Source organism: Dromiciops gliroides, chromosome 2, assembly GCF_019393635.1.
Source record: "Dromiciops gliroides isolate mDroGli1 chromosome 2, mDroGli1.pri, whole genome shotgun sequence".
Taxonomy (NCBI): domain Eukaryota; kingdom Metazoa; phylum Chordata; class Mammalia; order Microbiotheria; family Microbiotheriidae; genus Dromiciops; species Dromiciops gliroides.
This window is the reverse complement of record NC_057862.1, coordinates 341,113,965-341,130,738: the sequence shown is the minus strand read 5'-3', so window position 1 is coordinate 341,130,738 and position 16,774 is coordinate 341,113,965. Positions and strand designations below refer to the sequence as shown.

The following is a 16,774-nucleotide window of genomic DNA, read 5'->3' as shown; positions in this document are numbered from 1 at the left end:
CGATCTGTGATTAGTCACAGACCAGCTCCAGGTGGAGATCTCTGAGATCATCTAAATAGAACCTGTCCTTGCGTGCTGGAATCCCCTCCCCAATATCCCCAATAAGTAAGTGTCCACCTGGTTTCTGCCTGAAGCCTTCCAGTGATATGCATGGACCCCGCGCCTCCTAAGGTAGCCATCCATTTTGCCTTTGGACACTTTTATTGTCAGAAAGTTAAACCTCTTTGCATCTTCTACTTGGCTCCCTTACTGAGGGCCACATGCGGCCCTTTTTACAGGAGAATACAGGGGGGACCAAGGCCAGGCAGATGGCACTGCCCATTCTGACTCATTCGTCCAACTGGCCACATTGGTTGGAGTTAGTGAGCATCTTCTTCAGACCATCTTGTCCCCTAAGTGACTCTTGCTAATCAAGTCAGGAGTTTTTCTTCTCACACTATACTCACATTTTAAATCAATAATGGGATGATCCCTTGGCCCTCAAAAAATTCTGATCTACACAACATATAAGGGAGTAGTTATTTAATTTTTAAAAGGGTCTTCATTTTGTAGCAGGATATGAATATTCACTTCCCTGTCTGTCTCTAGCTTTTTTTCTCCGTCCATATTTTTCTTTTTGTCTGTCAATCTCACTGATGAGTACACTATATATATGTGTCCTGAAGTATACTCGTTCTCTAAATCAAGGCACACCTGTGTACAAGCATCTGGCTTTAGAGTTCCGTGACCTGTTTAACCCTCTGACCCCAAACTGAATGTGGAAAGTCACCTATTTACGTCCCAAAGCTATGAAGAAGACTGGGGGGGGGCGGTGTCATGAGGCTCTTTAGGTCTTAAGGTTTGTTTGCTGTGGGTAAAGTTGAATGGAAACGCTTTAGAACATCTCCTTTTTCTCGAAGGCGACTCAACACCCTGAACAAATGTGCAGAGATGAAGGTGGAGTTCAGCTGCCAGAGGAGGAGGGTAAGTGGTCACAGCCAGGGTGTGGTCAGTTTTCCCGGGAGGAGTGGGAAGCCCTTGGTGCACTTCTAGGGAAGGAGGGAAACATTTGGTCTTTGCTGGGTCTCCTTAGTATATAAGTGGCGAAGCACTTCATACTCAGGAGGCAGATGGAAGCTCCAGCTTTTGCCCCAGAAACAGTGGGAATGGGCCTAGGCCTGCCCTGTTTGCCCTTGGAAGGGGGAGGGAGCAGTGGCTTGGGCCCCTTCTTAAGAGCACTCTGCCTCATTGCTTTGATTTCTGAAAGGTGTCACCCCTGCGCTTGTTTTTGGTGCTGACCTGACATTTTTCTGCCCTACAGAGTGATGAGTCAGAGGATGACGAACCATGTGCTATCAGCAGCAGGTGGGCATATGAGCGATGCAGCCGGCGCTGGTCTCGCCTGGACAGCCTGGAAGTCTTCCCAGCAGGGAGTGGTTCATCCAACAGTCCTGTCCTAGAGAGAGCCCTGAGGATCCAGAACAGGGGCACCGAGGAGTCAACCTCTCCAGAGCCAGAGGAGAAGCCCGATGTCTCTTCCATGAGCAGTTCCAGCAGTGGTGACAGCGATGCCCCCTTTTCTAGGATGTTGGAGAACACTGAGGACAGCCATAACTCCTCCCACTTCTTGTACACCAACAAGGTGTCTTCACCTGCTTCTAGCACCAGCCACTCCCCATGCCCCATAGGCACACTGAATAGCACTGGTGAAAACCTACCTCCTGTAGGGAAGCCACTCCAACCAAACCGAGGCAAGAGCTTCTTAAGAAAGATGGAGAAGCTGCGGCTCCGAAGCCCAGGATCAAAGCGCAGTGGAGCTCTGAGGCCCCGGCCCCCTATTAGTGGGCCTGTCCTCCTTGAGGGCTTTGATGATGACAAACTCCGAAGTCTCAACTGCGTGAGCATTGGCCGAGAGATGGGAGCTTGCCCATCCTCACCCCCAATTTGTGGCAGCAGCAGCGGGAGCCAGTCAGAGACCAGCAGTACCGTAAGCACTCCGAGTCCTGTGATTCGGGTCCGGAGCCACAGACAGAGGAGCAGAGACCCCAGCTTAAGCCCTACCTCACCATGGGGTGATGTGAATGAGCAGAACCTTCAGAACCAGTTGTTTCAGGTGCCAATTGGTCATAAACCTGGCACCTTCCCCAAGGATCTGACCCTTAACTCACCACCCACTCTAGACAACCCATCAGTCAATTGGCGGACAGGCAGTTTCCACGGCTGCCACCGTAATCGATTTGGAACTAGCTCCCCAGAGATGGAACCGCCCTACCGTCTACCTGGGCTGCCGGATAATCGGCTCAGTGTCTACGACAATGTGCCAGTGCTGGTCCTTGGCAGGACAGAGGGTGTCGGGTCCCTTGACAATGATGTCATCTTAGATTTTGACCATCTGATAGAAGATATGAATGAACTGCACAGGCTAGAGAGCCAGTGGGCAAAGAAGGATCCCTACGATGGGGACTTTGACTTTACCAGCTCCCCAGATTTACTCGCTTCTCCTGCCCAGATCCTCCTGGAGATCAATGAGCCTTCTGGGGAGACAATATCTGGGACCAGGCCTGGTGGAGGGGCAGAGCATCACTGTAAAAGGGGCCGTCCTTGGGACTCTCCCAAATCATCATGTTCCTCAAGGTCAGATACTGCTCTCCATGGCTTTGGGCTCCCTAATCCTGCCACCTTTGTCTCTCAAAGCTTTCCCTAAGGTCATCACTTTGAGAAGCTAACCAGAACTCAGGCTCATGGTCACTGTGTCCTTTTATTTGTATTCCTCAGATAATCTGATCATACCAGCAGTCTCACAAACACTAACCACACCTGTCATAAACACACATTCTTTTTTTTTTTAGGGCAATGAGGGTTAAGTGACTGGCCCAGGGTCACACAGCTAGTTAAGTGTCAAGTATCTGAGTATCTGAGGCTGGATTTGAACTCAGGTCCTCTTGAATCCAAGGCCAGTGCTTTATCCACTTCACCACCTAGCTGCCCACTATAAACACACATTCTTATACTGAGATGGGTAATAAGGGAAGGGAATAAGCATTTATTATGCACCTACTATGTGCCAGGCACCATCCTAAGCACTTTACAAATGTTCTGTCATTTGATCCTCACAACAACCCTGGGAAGTAAGTAGTATTTTGATCTCCGGTTTAAAGGTGAAGATACTGAGGTAGACAGAGGTGAAGTGACTTGCCCAAGGTCACACAGCTAGTAAGTGTTTTGAAGTCATATTTAAACTCAGGTCCTCCTGACTCCATTCCCACTGCTCTATCCACTGCTCCATATAGCTTTAGTGACAGAAGCAGAATTAGAACCTATGTTTCTGGACTACCAATTAGTGAGCTTGCTCCACATAGCTTCCGATCAGAGAGTCTGATTCCCCTTATCCCAACCCCTCAAGGTACAGCAGAAGTTCGTGGTGGAAACAGCATTGGGCCAAGAATCAGAATATTTGGGTTCAAGTACAGACTCAATCACTAATTAATTGTGTGACTATTTCTCAGTGACCCAGGTAATTCTCTAAGACTTATAAAGTATAGAGAACTTCGTGAACTGCAGTATTCACATTGGAAATACCCTATGCCAATGAGATCACAGCTCCAGCCAGATCCTCTTACTCCCTCCACAAAATATATCTTTCTATATGTATATAAAAATATGCCTATAGTACTGTTAGGTTGGAAGAGCACTGTCTCATTTGATCCTTACAACAATCTAGCTCCAGCTCTTGGGGAAGTTCAGTGACTTGCCTGTCATCACTCTACTTAGAGTTAGAAACAGAATTTGAAACAAGTCCTCCACATTCCAAGTCCAGCACTCTTTCCACTGTACCACACCATGCATCACAAATTTTTCATGTATAGATTTGCTCAAAGATATGATAACATGGAAATTCACCTTGACATGGGTGAAAGGATTAATTTTCTCCAGGATTCCTTCATAGCAAGCTTCCATGATGTGTTTTAAGAAGAATCAAATTTATTGAAAACATGGGTTAGATGCTTTTTAGGATTCATAATGGGAAAAGCACCTGGAATCTCTTCATCTCTGTCCTAACTGTGACCTTGGACAAGCCACTTAATCTCACAGGAGAGATCCATAAACTAAAAGGGTTGGAACAGGCGACTTAAGTCCATTTTTAGCTCTAGCTTCCTAATCTCTCTTTTGTGTGAGCTGAGGTACATATGTATACATTAGCCATAAATGAGGTTCTTGTTCCTGCAGGTGACAGACATTTCGAGAGTGGACAGTACAGGGTGGGAAAGCCCAAGGACTCCAGGGTCAGTTCTTACTCTGACACTTATGCCATGTGGCCTGGGGCAAGTTCCTTTACTTTTCTGAGTGTCAGTTTGCTTCATCTGTAAATAGAGGTAGTTCAACTAGATGATCTCCAATCATCCCCAGCCACTCATTTAAATTTAACTATTTAGATAGCATTACTATCATTGGCTATGATTACAAATTGGATGAGCCCAAATGACATTAAGGTGAGGGTGTCCTAAGGGTACAGCTATCTACTAAGCCAACCAGCTCACACGTTGTAGAGTGATAGCTGATGATTTAATTGGGGCATTTATCATGATGTGAAAAGAATAAAAATGCCTACACTTGTTTAAATTGAAACTTTTAGAAAAATTCTGATGTCCTTTCCTCTTCTAAAAACTGTGGCCCCTAAGATACAAAACAGGAGATGGGAGAAAAACTGCAGTTTTTCTATCTTTTAGGATAGAGTTTAGGGTTCTACAAGAAGGGGGAGGAAGAGGGGATGGGAAAGTAAAGTAAAAAATAAACAAACTAATGACAATTAGTCCTGTAGGGGCTACTGATCTTAGCCTGGAAGGGAGAGTAGATGAGAGACACTCTCCTCACAGTCCTGGAAGCTCTAAATAGAGAAGGGACTGAGGTATGACTTGTGGGAGGGGGCAAAATATGGGCTGAGCTCATCTCACATCTCTTTTGGCTTTCTAGGCCCAGCAAATGGAACTGGTCAACAGAAGAAACAGCTGACCTGACCAAGCCCTTCCTGCGGGTTGAAGAACAGTCAGCTATACAACTCAACTATTTAAAGAGTGTGGCTATGTTAAATCTCTCTGCCATCATGGAAAAAAATCCTCTATCCAGCAAACAGGGCTGGAACTGGTGAGGCGCTGGAAGCTAGGGGCTACTTGGCCTGGCTTTGAAAAGTGGGATGGGAGAGGTGACTGTCCAGTGTAGTCCCAGGCAGCTGGTGGCACAGTGGATCGAGTGTTGGTATTGAGTCAGACCCAAGTTCAACTCTGGCCTCAGACGCTTACTAGCTGTGTGACTCTGGACAAGTCACTTAATATCTGTCTCAGTTTCTTCACCAGTAAAAAGGGGATAATAACAGCACCTGCTTCCTGGGGTTGTTGTGAAGATCAAATGTGATAACTGTAAAGTGCTTAGTACAGCGCCTGGCCCATAGTAATCACCACATAAATGTTAGCTATGATGACAATTATCATTATAAATAATAAAAATATTATTACTATTGATCTAGGCCCCTGAACTTCAAAATCACCCCATGACTGCTTCATGAACAGGTCTTAATAGGAGGGCAGTCTGATTTGTTCTGAGAATCCTCTCTTACCCTAACTTGGGACTCAGAGAAGATCAAGATCCCCTTCTCCCTGCCCCAAAACTAGGGGTAGAAGAGGTGTAGGTTACAAGGATGTGTCATCAATAACTCGGCTCATCCTCCCTTAATTCTCTCTGGTGGCTGATCTGACGTTAAGGTACTTACTCTGCTCCCTGCACAGTGGATCCTTAGCTAGTGTTCTGAGCCAAGTAGTGCTTTGGGCCAGGTCGAGGCCAAGAATTTGGGTCCATTTGGATTGTAACTGGAGGTTTTTGCTTCGCTTTCAGGCCAGTTCCCAAGTTCATCAGGAAGAACAAATACCCTGACTTCAAAGGCAAGAATGTGTTTGGAGTCCCACTACAACTAGTTGTCCAAAGGACAGGCCACCCACTCCCACCAGGCATCTTTCAAGCTATGGAATATCTGAGGGCACACTTCCTGGACCAGGTACCTCTGTGTTTGATTCTACCCTTAATGCTCTGGCATCATCCCCATTATCACTAACATCTTAATTCATTAATTACAAAACAGTTACTAAATAAGTATTCTTTGTGGTGCACCTCACAGAGCCCTTGAAAGTATTGTCACTGCCCTCTGCCCAAGGGAAATGATGTAGTCCCCAACTTTAGAAAACTGAGTCAAAGAAATAAAAATGCACATTATATAACAAAAAGACAACATACAAAGATAATAAAGGTTATAAATTAAATAAGTGTGTAAATTAGATAAATAAATTCCTTGTTCATATCCACTATAAGCAGAGGATATTGTAGGGTGAATAATAGTGATGGGGCCCAAGGATTAAGGATGGCTAGGGCTCAAGAGAGCTACAGCTTGAGCTGGTCCTCTCTTTTCTCTATCCCTCAATGTCCATCTCCACAGAAAAGAGCACTCCAACTATCTGGGTTTACTTTACAATTAGCTCATACACATCTGTGATGGTCCCAACTCCCATAACTGTGTACCACATACCACAACATTCCCCTGAAATATATATACAATCTAATTTGGATACATATGAACTCATCCCAAACACAGTACACCCAACCAGGAAATCCATTCAGACTTTCAGTAATATGTACATGAGAGTGTGTAAGTATATACCAGTATGCATGTAAACCGAGTCCGAAATGCACACCCTATCTATACATAAGTTATGTATGTTTAATATATATCCCCATAAAATCTACATATTAATGAATATATTCACACACAATCACCTCATTTTCCTTATTTGTACAATGAGCAGGTTAAACTAAGGACCCTAAAAGTTACTTTTCTCTAGAAGGTTTCTGGGGAATTACAGCTCTTAATACTTACATATCCAAGGGGCAGCTACGTGGCACAGTGGATAGAGCACTGGCCCTGGATTCAGGAGGACCTGAGTTCAAATTCAGCCTCAGACCCTTGACACTTACTAGCTAAGTGACCCTGGGCAAGTCACTTAACCCCAATTTGCCTCACCAAAAACAAACAAAAAACTCCGACATATCCATAACCTGCCTCTACTCATACATATTTCTCCCATCCTGACCTCCTTTTCACACATTGCAAATACGTAATTTCTCTAGTTCTTTTTGTTGGAAAGGGAAGTAACGTTAGGAGGGGAAAGAGGAAAGAAGGGGGGAAAGACTCAAAACATCACAGAGCCTCATGGGAGCGCTTAGTTTTCTGTGTAACTGGTGTCCCATGACTATGCTGGTCTCCCCCAGGTTGGTTTGTTCAGGAAATCAGGGGTGAAGTCTCGGATTATGTCCCTTCGGGAAATGAATGAGGCCCATCCAGGCCATGTGGATTATGAAGGCCACTCTGCCTTTGATGTAGCTGACATGGTGAAGCAGTATTTCCGTGACCTCCCTGAGCCCATCTTCACTAGCAAGATCTGTGAATCGATCCTTCATATATACCAGTGTAAGTGCCTGGGGAGATGGAGATGGTACTTTTGGATGGGGGGGGGGGGCGGTGACACCTAGAACATTCTGTTATCCCACTCTTATTTAATATTGCCTACAACTGATTCCTGGCAAAATTGTAAAATTGACTAAAGTTTGCTTTTCTGTTCCATTCCCCACCTCTAAGCATCCCTTGTTCTTATCCCCTCTATTGAAGCACAATGCTAATGCCCTCATACTCCTCTTTTCCTTTTGTCAAAACCTGCTCTTAGGGAAAAGTAAGTCATTTGTACTTTAGTGTTAATTTCAGGAAGGCCTTCCTTCTCCCAAGTGTTTTCATTATGAATCTGATCTCTCAGTGAAGCCGCAAAGATTCTGTCTATGGATAGGCTGTTAAGACTACAGTAAGGAGGAGGCAGTTAAGTGGCACAGTGGATAAAGCATTGGCCCTGGATTCAGAAGGACCTGGGTTCAAATCCAGCCTCAGACACTTGACACTTACTAGCTGTGTGACCCTGGACAAGTCACTTAATCCCCATTGCCCTGCAAAAAAAAAATGAAAAAGAAAAAGAAAAGAAAAAACTACAGGAAGGAGAGGGGGCTGTCTTTGCTTCTAAATTCACTCTTCCGTGGCAGCCATCCCCCCTAACCCCCACATCTACTGTCTTCAACATAAGGTGCATATGGCAATCCTTACTGGGTAAGAACACGAGGACACAGAGCTTACCTTTTCTTCTTTTTTAATGTTAAAAATTTAACTCAGTTTAAAAAATGATGCCTTTTTTATGCCAGAATCTCTTCTTGATTAACCTCCCCTCCCAAAGAAAGTTTCCTTGTGATTGAAGTCCAGGCATGGCCATAGACCCATGCACATGGTCAAAGTAGCAGGTGGAGGTGGAGTCCAACATTTCTCTCCCTCCCTCCCTCCCTCCCTCCCTCTCTCTCTCTCTCTCTCCCTCCCTCTCCCCCTCCTTCCCCCATTCTCTCTTCTCTCCTTCCCCTACTGGTTCACTCACTCCAACCTGTCCTCATACTGGCATATTGAGAGAAAGAGAGTTTCTAGAGTCAGGAGCCAGCTACAGCTATGCAACCAACATGGCTACCACTCAAAACTCTCAGGATTTTAGGCACTACATCCTAGTTTGGGGAGTATGTACTTCTCCTCCTCTTCTTCTTCACCACTGTAGCTGCTGAGTCTTCACTGGTATGCTGCCCATTCATGCAAAATCAATCACTATGATGCCATTAAGTCTTTTTTTTTTTTTTTTACGGGGCAATGGGGTTAAGTGACTTGCCCAGGGTCACACAGCTAGTAAGTGTCAAGTGTCTGAGGCCAGATTTGAACTCAGGTACTCCTGAATCCAGGGTCGGTGCTTTATCCACTGTGCCACCTAGCCGCCCTGCCATTAAGTCTTAACTCATAAAAACTAAAAGGGGGCATTTATTAATTTATTATATTTTTGCTATTATTATTATTATCATACCTCTGTTACAATTAAGGAAACTGAGGCAAAAGTCAAGCAACTTGCTCAGGATGACACAGATGGCATCTGAAGCCATAGGTCTTCCTACCTCCACATCTAAGGCTCCAGCCACTGTACCACGTAGCTGCCTCAAGAATGATAATATTTATTCATCACACGGCAACTGCAAGAATAGTGAATTATCTTAGTTTCTCAATAAAAGGTCAAAGTAGAAATAATCAAGACATGACAGTCCACTCATAAATCTTGGTCACATTCTCCCAGCAATGCCACAGTATCTATGAAAATGAGCGGGGGGGGGGGGGGCATCTAGGTGGCTCAGTGGATAAAGCACCGGCCCTGGATTCAGGAGGACCTGAGTTCAAATTTGTTTTTGTTTTTGTTTTTTAGTGAGGCAATTGGGGGTTAAGTGACTTGCCCAGGGTCACACAGCTAGTAAGTGTTAAGTGTCTGAGGCCGGATTTGAACTCAGGTACTCCTGACTCCAGGGCCGGTGCTCTATCCACTGCGCCATCTAGCTGCCCCCTGAGTTCAAATTTGACCTCAGACACTTGACATTTACTAGCTCTGTGATCCTGGGAAAGTCACTTAACCCTCATTGCCTGCAAAAAAAAGAAAGAAATGAGTGGGTACACACTTGATAGAAACCTAATAGGGAGGCATTTGAGTGGGGAAACTCAAGTACCCAGGGCAGTTCATAACTATGAACTGGAGGCCTTTAGGTATTTGATCCCTTCAGGAACAATCTTCTCTCCAGGAAGCTGCCTCTCTGCTAGCTACTCCCCTTCTGGTATTCACCTTTCTTCTGTTAACAAGTTCCTTTAGCTCATGGCCACTTTTCATGGTGCACTGAAAAATGTTGTGCTCTTTCATGCCAAGCAGTTGCCTTAAGCCAAACAAGTGCAAAGCTCCTTAAGTGTATAAAGAGAGGATTCTGCTCTGTCCAGTTGGCTCTCAGCAAAGACAAGTCTCTCACGGCAAAGTAAATCCAAAAGCTATCTTTCTCCCTCTTTCCTCCTCTCAAATTAGGACAATACAGGGCAATCAGGTATCCTCGAGAGGCTTCCCCTCTCTCGTGCTTTAGATCATGCCAGAGAGAAATAACAGCTCTGGGTAGAGCAGCAGGACTTGGCTCTCCTCCAATCAGCACTGCAGCTCAAGATCTCTAAGGCGACCCACCCTTTTTTCAGTTTATCATCAAATCCAAGCCTCTCTTCCAATGATCAAGCTCCCATCAAAGTATTCTGAATCTGGAAGCCCTCTGTCTTTTGTCCCTTGCTTCTTGGTGACTCTTCCTGCACTCAGCTTAATCTCCTGCTTTTTCTGTCTCTTCCTATAGCTTCTTCTCTGGCTTCTTATATCGTCCAATGCCTCAAATCAGAGCCTCCTGGTGGTCAGTGACTCATCTTTACCTTATGAGGTAAAACTCAAGAAATCCACCTTTCTGTCAGGTATGAACCCAGCAGCCCTTATATAATCTTAGCATGGCCCCTATTATTTGATTTGTAATTTTTTTTAGTTATAACCTTCAAAACTCTAGAAATAGTCATATGCAAATGATCTGTGAGACCACAATGACCTGAAGCCATCATTGTACCAGTTATTCCTTTGCCTTCAAACATGTTTTCTCAGTACATTCAACGGAGAGGCAGGCAAAGAAAATCCTCGTAACAAGTATGCAGTCAGGCAAAGCAAATTCCCACATTGCTCATGTCCCAAAAAAAAAAAAAAAAAAAAGGGTACGCCCTGAACCCATCACCTCTCTGTCAGGAAGTAGGTAATAACATGCTCCATCCTTGGTCCTCTGGAATTTGTTTTTCTTCATGCTGCTGTTGTGGTGGTGGTATAAATTTTCCTGGTTTTGCTCATTTTACTTTGTGTCAATTCATACAACTATTTCCAGCTTTCTCTGAAGCAATCCCTTTCATCATGAGGCAGTGAGGTGATACAATAGATAAGAATGTAGAGCCTAGAGTCAAAAAGACTTGAGTTCAAATCAGACCCCATATACTTACTGAGTGATCCTGAGCAAGTCAATTAACCTCTGTCTGCCACAGTTTCTTCAACTGTAAAAGGAGGATCATAATAGCACTTACTTCCCAGGGTTTCTGTGAGGATCAAATGAGATAATATTTGTAATAATAGTTGTCTTTATTTCTTACAGTATAATAGCACTTCATTATATTCATGTACCATCATTTATTTAGATGTTTACAATTCCTGGGTATTTCCTTAGTTTTGTATGTATAAATCCTTTTCCTATACCTTTGATCTCTTGGGCCTGATAGGCCCAATAGTGGTACTGCTGGATCAAAGTGCATTTACCAATTGGTAACTTTTGCGGCATGGTTCCAAATTGCTCTCTAGAAAAGCTAGGTCAATTTACAGCTCCATCAACTGTGCATTAATGTACAGCTTTTTCCTCAGCCTCAGGGGCAGTTCTCTACTTGGTCCTCAGAATCGTTTGCATCATTCAACATTTTATCTGAGAAACTGTTTCTTCTCATGCTGGTTTGATCAGTTTTCCTTATGTAGATGTATGTTTTTTGTACCTCTCAGCTACCAAACTGTTCACATACAAGGGGGCAGTACCTTATATCCTGCAATAAACAATCTTCAGCCCCCTACAAAAAAAATACATTCTGGATAGGAAAATGTTATTGAAACAGTAAATGACCCTAAAAAGGTCATAATTTTACTTTCGATCTCAACATAATAAATTTTTTCTCATACAATGCAATACATGGTGGGAAGTAAGGTATAAGAAAGCTGGAAAGGTAGGAGGGGGTACACTATGAAAGGCTTTAAATGCCAAACAGCATTTTATATTTACTTGAGGTGGCAGGGAAGCACTGGAGTTAACTGAATAGTCACACTGTGGACTATGGATGATATGGATGACAAGTGAGTGACGAACCATACTGGGGAAAGACTTGAGGCAGGGAGGCCAACCAGCAGCTCTTGCAACAGTTCAGGTGTGAGGTGATGAGGGCCCGCACCAGAGTGGTCAGTATCAGAGGAGAGAAGAGATATTTCTAAGGTAAATCAATAGGAATTAGCAACAGATTGGATATAGGGGTGAGGAGTGTGGAACGGAAGATAACAATTGTGAACCTGAGTGACCTGAAGGATGGGGGTCCTCTCAGCAGAAATAGGGAACTTAGGAAAGGAAGAGAACTTAGGAAGAAAGATAAACTCAGCTTAAGGCATTGTTGAACTTGAGATGTTCAACAGGCAGTTGGAGATGTGAGTCTGTCAGTTAGCTGAGAGGTTAGAGCTGGATAACTCGATCAACATAGAGATGATAAGTGAATCCGTGGGGCTAATGAGATCGCCAAGCTAAACAGTATAGCTGGAGAGTAGAAGAGAGCCCAGAACAGAACTCTATGGGACTGAGGAGAGGTCAGACATGTAGGAGAACCAGGATAGGGCAGTATCATACAAACCTAGAGAAAAAAGACTATCAAGAAGAGGGTGATCAGTGGATGGAGATTGAGAAAAGGCCATTAGATCTGGCAACTAAGAGTATTAGCAACTTTGGAGGAAGCAGTTTCAGTTGAATGGTGAAGTCAGAAGCCAGACTGTGAGGTTAAGAAGAGGGAGAGGAAAGGAAGTGGAGGCATTGATTATAAAGGGACTTCTTAAGAGGTTTAGCCGCAAAAGGTGGCGAGATGTGGGACGATAGCTGATGGTGATGGATGGATCAGGTGAGGCTTTTTTGAGGATAGGGGAGAAGCAGACATGTCAATAGACAGTTAAGAGGCCAGTAGAGAGGAAGAGATTGAAGGTAAGTGAGAGTTGGGGTGACAGAGGATTCAGTCTTTTGGAGAATATGGGATGGGGTGGATCCCTTGTACATGCAGAGGGATTCGTCTCTTCATGTTAGGTGAAGGGGAAGATAGTAACAGAAGATGTTTGAGTAGGGGTGAAAGAGGGTGCTCCCAGCAAAATGGCATCGATATTTTCAATGAGGCGATGTTCTCAGCTGAGAGGGTGTGGTGGGGGAGCAATGGAAAGTCTGAAGAAGAATAAAAAGGTTTGGAGAAGCTGCCATGGTGCGTAGTGGGAGAGTGAATCGATTAGGGAGGCATACGAGGATAGTCTTGCCAGAGTGAGGGCCTACTGGAGACAATATGACAAATATGTAATGGACCCAGTCAGCACAGCGTCATGATTTTCTGCAGCTTCATTCTATAGCATGGGAGTGGGAGCAAAGGCAGCTAATGGTGGGAGTTATCCAAGACTGAAGCCTGGCAAGGCAAGATGGGTGATAAAATATAGGAGAGGAGAGGACAGTTTAAAGTTGAACTGGTTCATCTAGGGATCAAGCTCCAGAGGGAGAAGAGCATGTAGCCAGTGTAGGGGTGATAGCCTGGGAAAGAACTGAGGAGTCTAAGGATGAGAGTTTTGCAGTGAGGATGAAGAATAGGGTTTGGGGGGTTGCAAGGCTTAGGGAGAGGTGGATCAACAACAGACTATGATCAGATAAGGGCATTTCAGGGTTCATGAATATGAAAGTAGTGCATTTGTGGGCGATGCCAAGATCAAAGGTGTGACCATGTTTGTGTGCAGATGAGGTGGGGTGGAGTAAATCATGGAAAATGAGTAATTTGAGGAACTGTGAGATTGGGGTGTTTAAGGTAGTATCAGTATGTATGTTGAAGCTACCTCCTAGAACGAGGGCAAGAGTTGAGGAGAATGTCCTGGAAACAGGAGACAACAGCCACCATAATTTTGATTGGGTGGGAGATATGGATTGAGTGAACCCCAGAGGGGAAGGGGTTACTAAATGATGGCAGTAGAGAGAGAGCTTGGAAGTGGCAATGAGGAACAAGGAGTACCCCAACTCCCCCTATTTAAGTACAGCAAATCAACTGATATTACTTAAATATTCACATAAAAATTCTGCCACAGAAAATGGTCTGATTTGTATGAATAAAATACACTGGAAAATGTTTGTTAAAAGACAAAGAAAAGGGGGCGGCTAGGTGGCGCAGTGGATAAAGCACTGGCCCTGGATTCAGTAGTACCTGAGTTCAAATCCAGCCTCAGACACTTGACACTTACTAGCTGTGTGACCCTGGGCAAGTCACTTAACCCCCATTGCCCCACAAAAAAAAAAAAAAAAGACAAAGAAAAAGAATTAAGCCAAACCATCTGACAGCAATTCTGTTTTATAGGTTGTGCAACATTCTGTGCCTGTAGGCCCCCGCCTCAGTATTTTCATAGGCAGAGTCTTTAGGATTCCTTGTTGGGTCAGGTTAGTGCTATAGTGATGAAGCCTGAGATGGAGAAAGAAGGCTTCCTATACCTTGATTCTCTCTACCTCCATATTTAGGGTTTTCTTTTATTGTAGGACAGTAGGGGCCATCTATCTGAATTCACTCATTTTTTTAAAAAAATTATTAAGAACTAGAAAACAATCAATTTTCATACACAAAGAAGGCAAGAAATATGGGAGTTATAGATGAAGCCATAATCCACTACATATAGCTTATTCCTTTTAATAATCATTAAACTGAATGTGCTAGTACTAACATTTCCTTGCTTGTCTGTGTCCACTTCTGAACTAGCCTCCAATAGAGTTTGGGGGGGGGTTGGTGATGCAATTGGGGTTAAGTGACTTGCCTAGGGTCACACAGCTAGTAAGTGTCAAGTGTCTGAGGCTGGATTTGAACTCAGGACCTCCTGAATCCAGGGCTGGTGCTCTATCCACTGAGCCACCTAGCTGCCCCCAATAGATTTTTTTTTTTTTGGTGAGGCAATTGGGGTTAAGTGACTTGCCCAGGGTCACACAGCTAGTAAGTGTTAAGTGTCTGAGGCGGGATTTGAACTCAGGTACTCCTGAATCCAGGGCCGATGCTCTATCCACTGCGCCACCTAGCTGCCCCCAATAGATTTTTTATAGACATGGAATGTAAGGTCCTGAGGGCTTGATTTGCCCAAGGTAACAGAGGTAGTACCAGAAGCAGAATTTGAACACAGTTCCTTTGACTCGAGAGCCACTGGTACTTCTACTATACCAACCTGCCCCCTCATTAGTATCTTCAACACTGAGGGTTTGAATTACTAAAAATATAGAGGGAAGTTAGGTCTTGATTATCCACTCTAATAGAGGGGAATATCCCATAATCCAAAAATCATTCTGTGTTTGGCTTAAGGAGGGGAGATTCATATATTTATGCAACAATTTTACCAATTCCAATTATGCCTGATTAAAGCTTGGCTGAAAAACAGTTTACCCACTCAAAGCATACACTAACAATGGGAGAAGATAGGACTGAAATAAGTGGGATTAGAGCCTGGTTGTGAATAATTCCCAAGTGGAAAGAATGGGAAGTTGCTCTGTTCTTTTCTCTCAGACATAGTAACATACACTTGTATGGTGCCAAGGTATGAGGTGAAGAATGGAGTTTATAATAGCAGTAAGGGTCAGAGGAACCATATGGTGAGAATTATCATTCTTTTTCAGAGATTCTGATTTTTTAAAACAGTCTTTTTTGATTTGTAATACATCACCTACATTTCCCTACATGTGGCTTCCTCTCCCCTTCCCAGAGGACCTTTAATTATAATAAAGAACAAAAAAGGAAAAAAAGTCAACCTTTATTAAGCATTTACTATGTGCTAGGAAGTATGCTAAAGACTAGGAATAGAGACAAAGGCAAAAACATGGTGCCTGCCCTCAAGGAAGTCAAATTGTAATGACTAATACAAGATGTAAATAACCATGTATATAACATATATTTCAGGTAATGTCAGAGAGATGGTGCTAGCACTGGGGTTGAGACAGAGGGAGGGAAAGGTCTGCAGATGGTGGGATTTGAGTTGAGTTTTGAAGGAAGCCAGGGAGACAAATTAGTGGTAGGGAGCAGTCAGTGCAAAGGCATGGATTTGCAAGAAAAACAGCAAGGGAGCCAGTCTCACTAGATCTTAGAATATGTGGAGGGGAGAAAAGTGTAGGAAGACTAGAAAAGTAGGAAGGGGCTAGGTGGTAAAGGGCTTTAAATATAAAATTGAGGACTTTTATGTTTGATCATAGAGGTAATAGGGAGCCACTGGAATTGGGGGAGAGGGGAAGAGAAGAAGGAAAAGTAATATGGATTTCTTCTTTTTAACTATATATTTTTTACTTTTATTATGGAATGTTCTTTTACTATGGGGTTTTCCTCCCTAATTAATACAAATTACAATCATTAGGGAGAGAGCTGCACATAACAAAATACTGAAATACTTCTGGGTTTTGTTTGTTTGGAAAAAATGCTGGCTATGGAGTAAGAAGACATGAATACAAAGCCTGCTTCTGCTACTTATCACCTATAAGATTTTCAACAAGTCAGTTAACTTCTCTGTGCATGGACTCTCTTAAGCTTTCTTGAAAATCACTGGCAGCTGAGTGCAGGATGGTCTACAGATAGGGAGACCAACCAGCACGTGATTGCAATAGTCCAGATGAGAAGTGATAAGGTCAGGGGACATAGATAAAAAATGCTGTGAAGAGCATGACTAATGCAGAAATATGTTTAATCTGATTGTATATGTATAACCTATATCAGATTGCTTGCTGTCTTGGGGAGTGGGGAGGGAGGGAGAAAAATTTGGAACTAGAAATCTTATAAAAACAAATGTTGAAAATTATCTCTACATGTAACTAGAAAATGATAAAATACTTTTATGATTTAAAAAAATGCTGTGAAGGTAAAAACAAAATTTGACAACAGATTGGAGTATAGGATGAGTTTGAGTGAGAAGTTGAGAATGACGCTTAAATCAAAAAAGTGGGTGACTGGGAGGAGTGTTGTGCCCTTGACAGTAATAGG

At 43.6% G+C, this 16,774-nt stretch overlaps 1 protein-coding gene across 3 annotated transcripts in view; it reads left to right on the top strand.

Moving 5' to 3' along the window:
- LOC122744570 (rho GTPase-activating protein 7-like) overlaps window positions 1-16,774 on the top strand; it is a 119,749-nt gene that overhangs the window by 86,417 nt on the left and 16,558 nt on the right. For all 3 annotated transcript variants that reach the window (XM_043990102.1, XM_043990104.1, XM_043990103.1), the window contains 5 exons: window positions 900-963; window positions 1,301-2,613; window positions 4,951-5,121; window positions 5,866-6,025; window positions 7,291-7,489. In XM_043990102.1, the coding sequence (XP_043846037.1) occupies window positions 900-963; window positions 1,301-2,613; window positions 4,951-5,121; window positions 5,866-6,025; window positions 7,291-7,489 (1,907 nt within the window). The remainder of the gene's footprint in view (window positions 1-899; window positions 964-1,300; window positions 2,614-4,950; window positions 5,122-5,865; window positions 6,026-7,290; window positions 7,490-16,774) is intronic.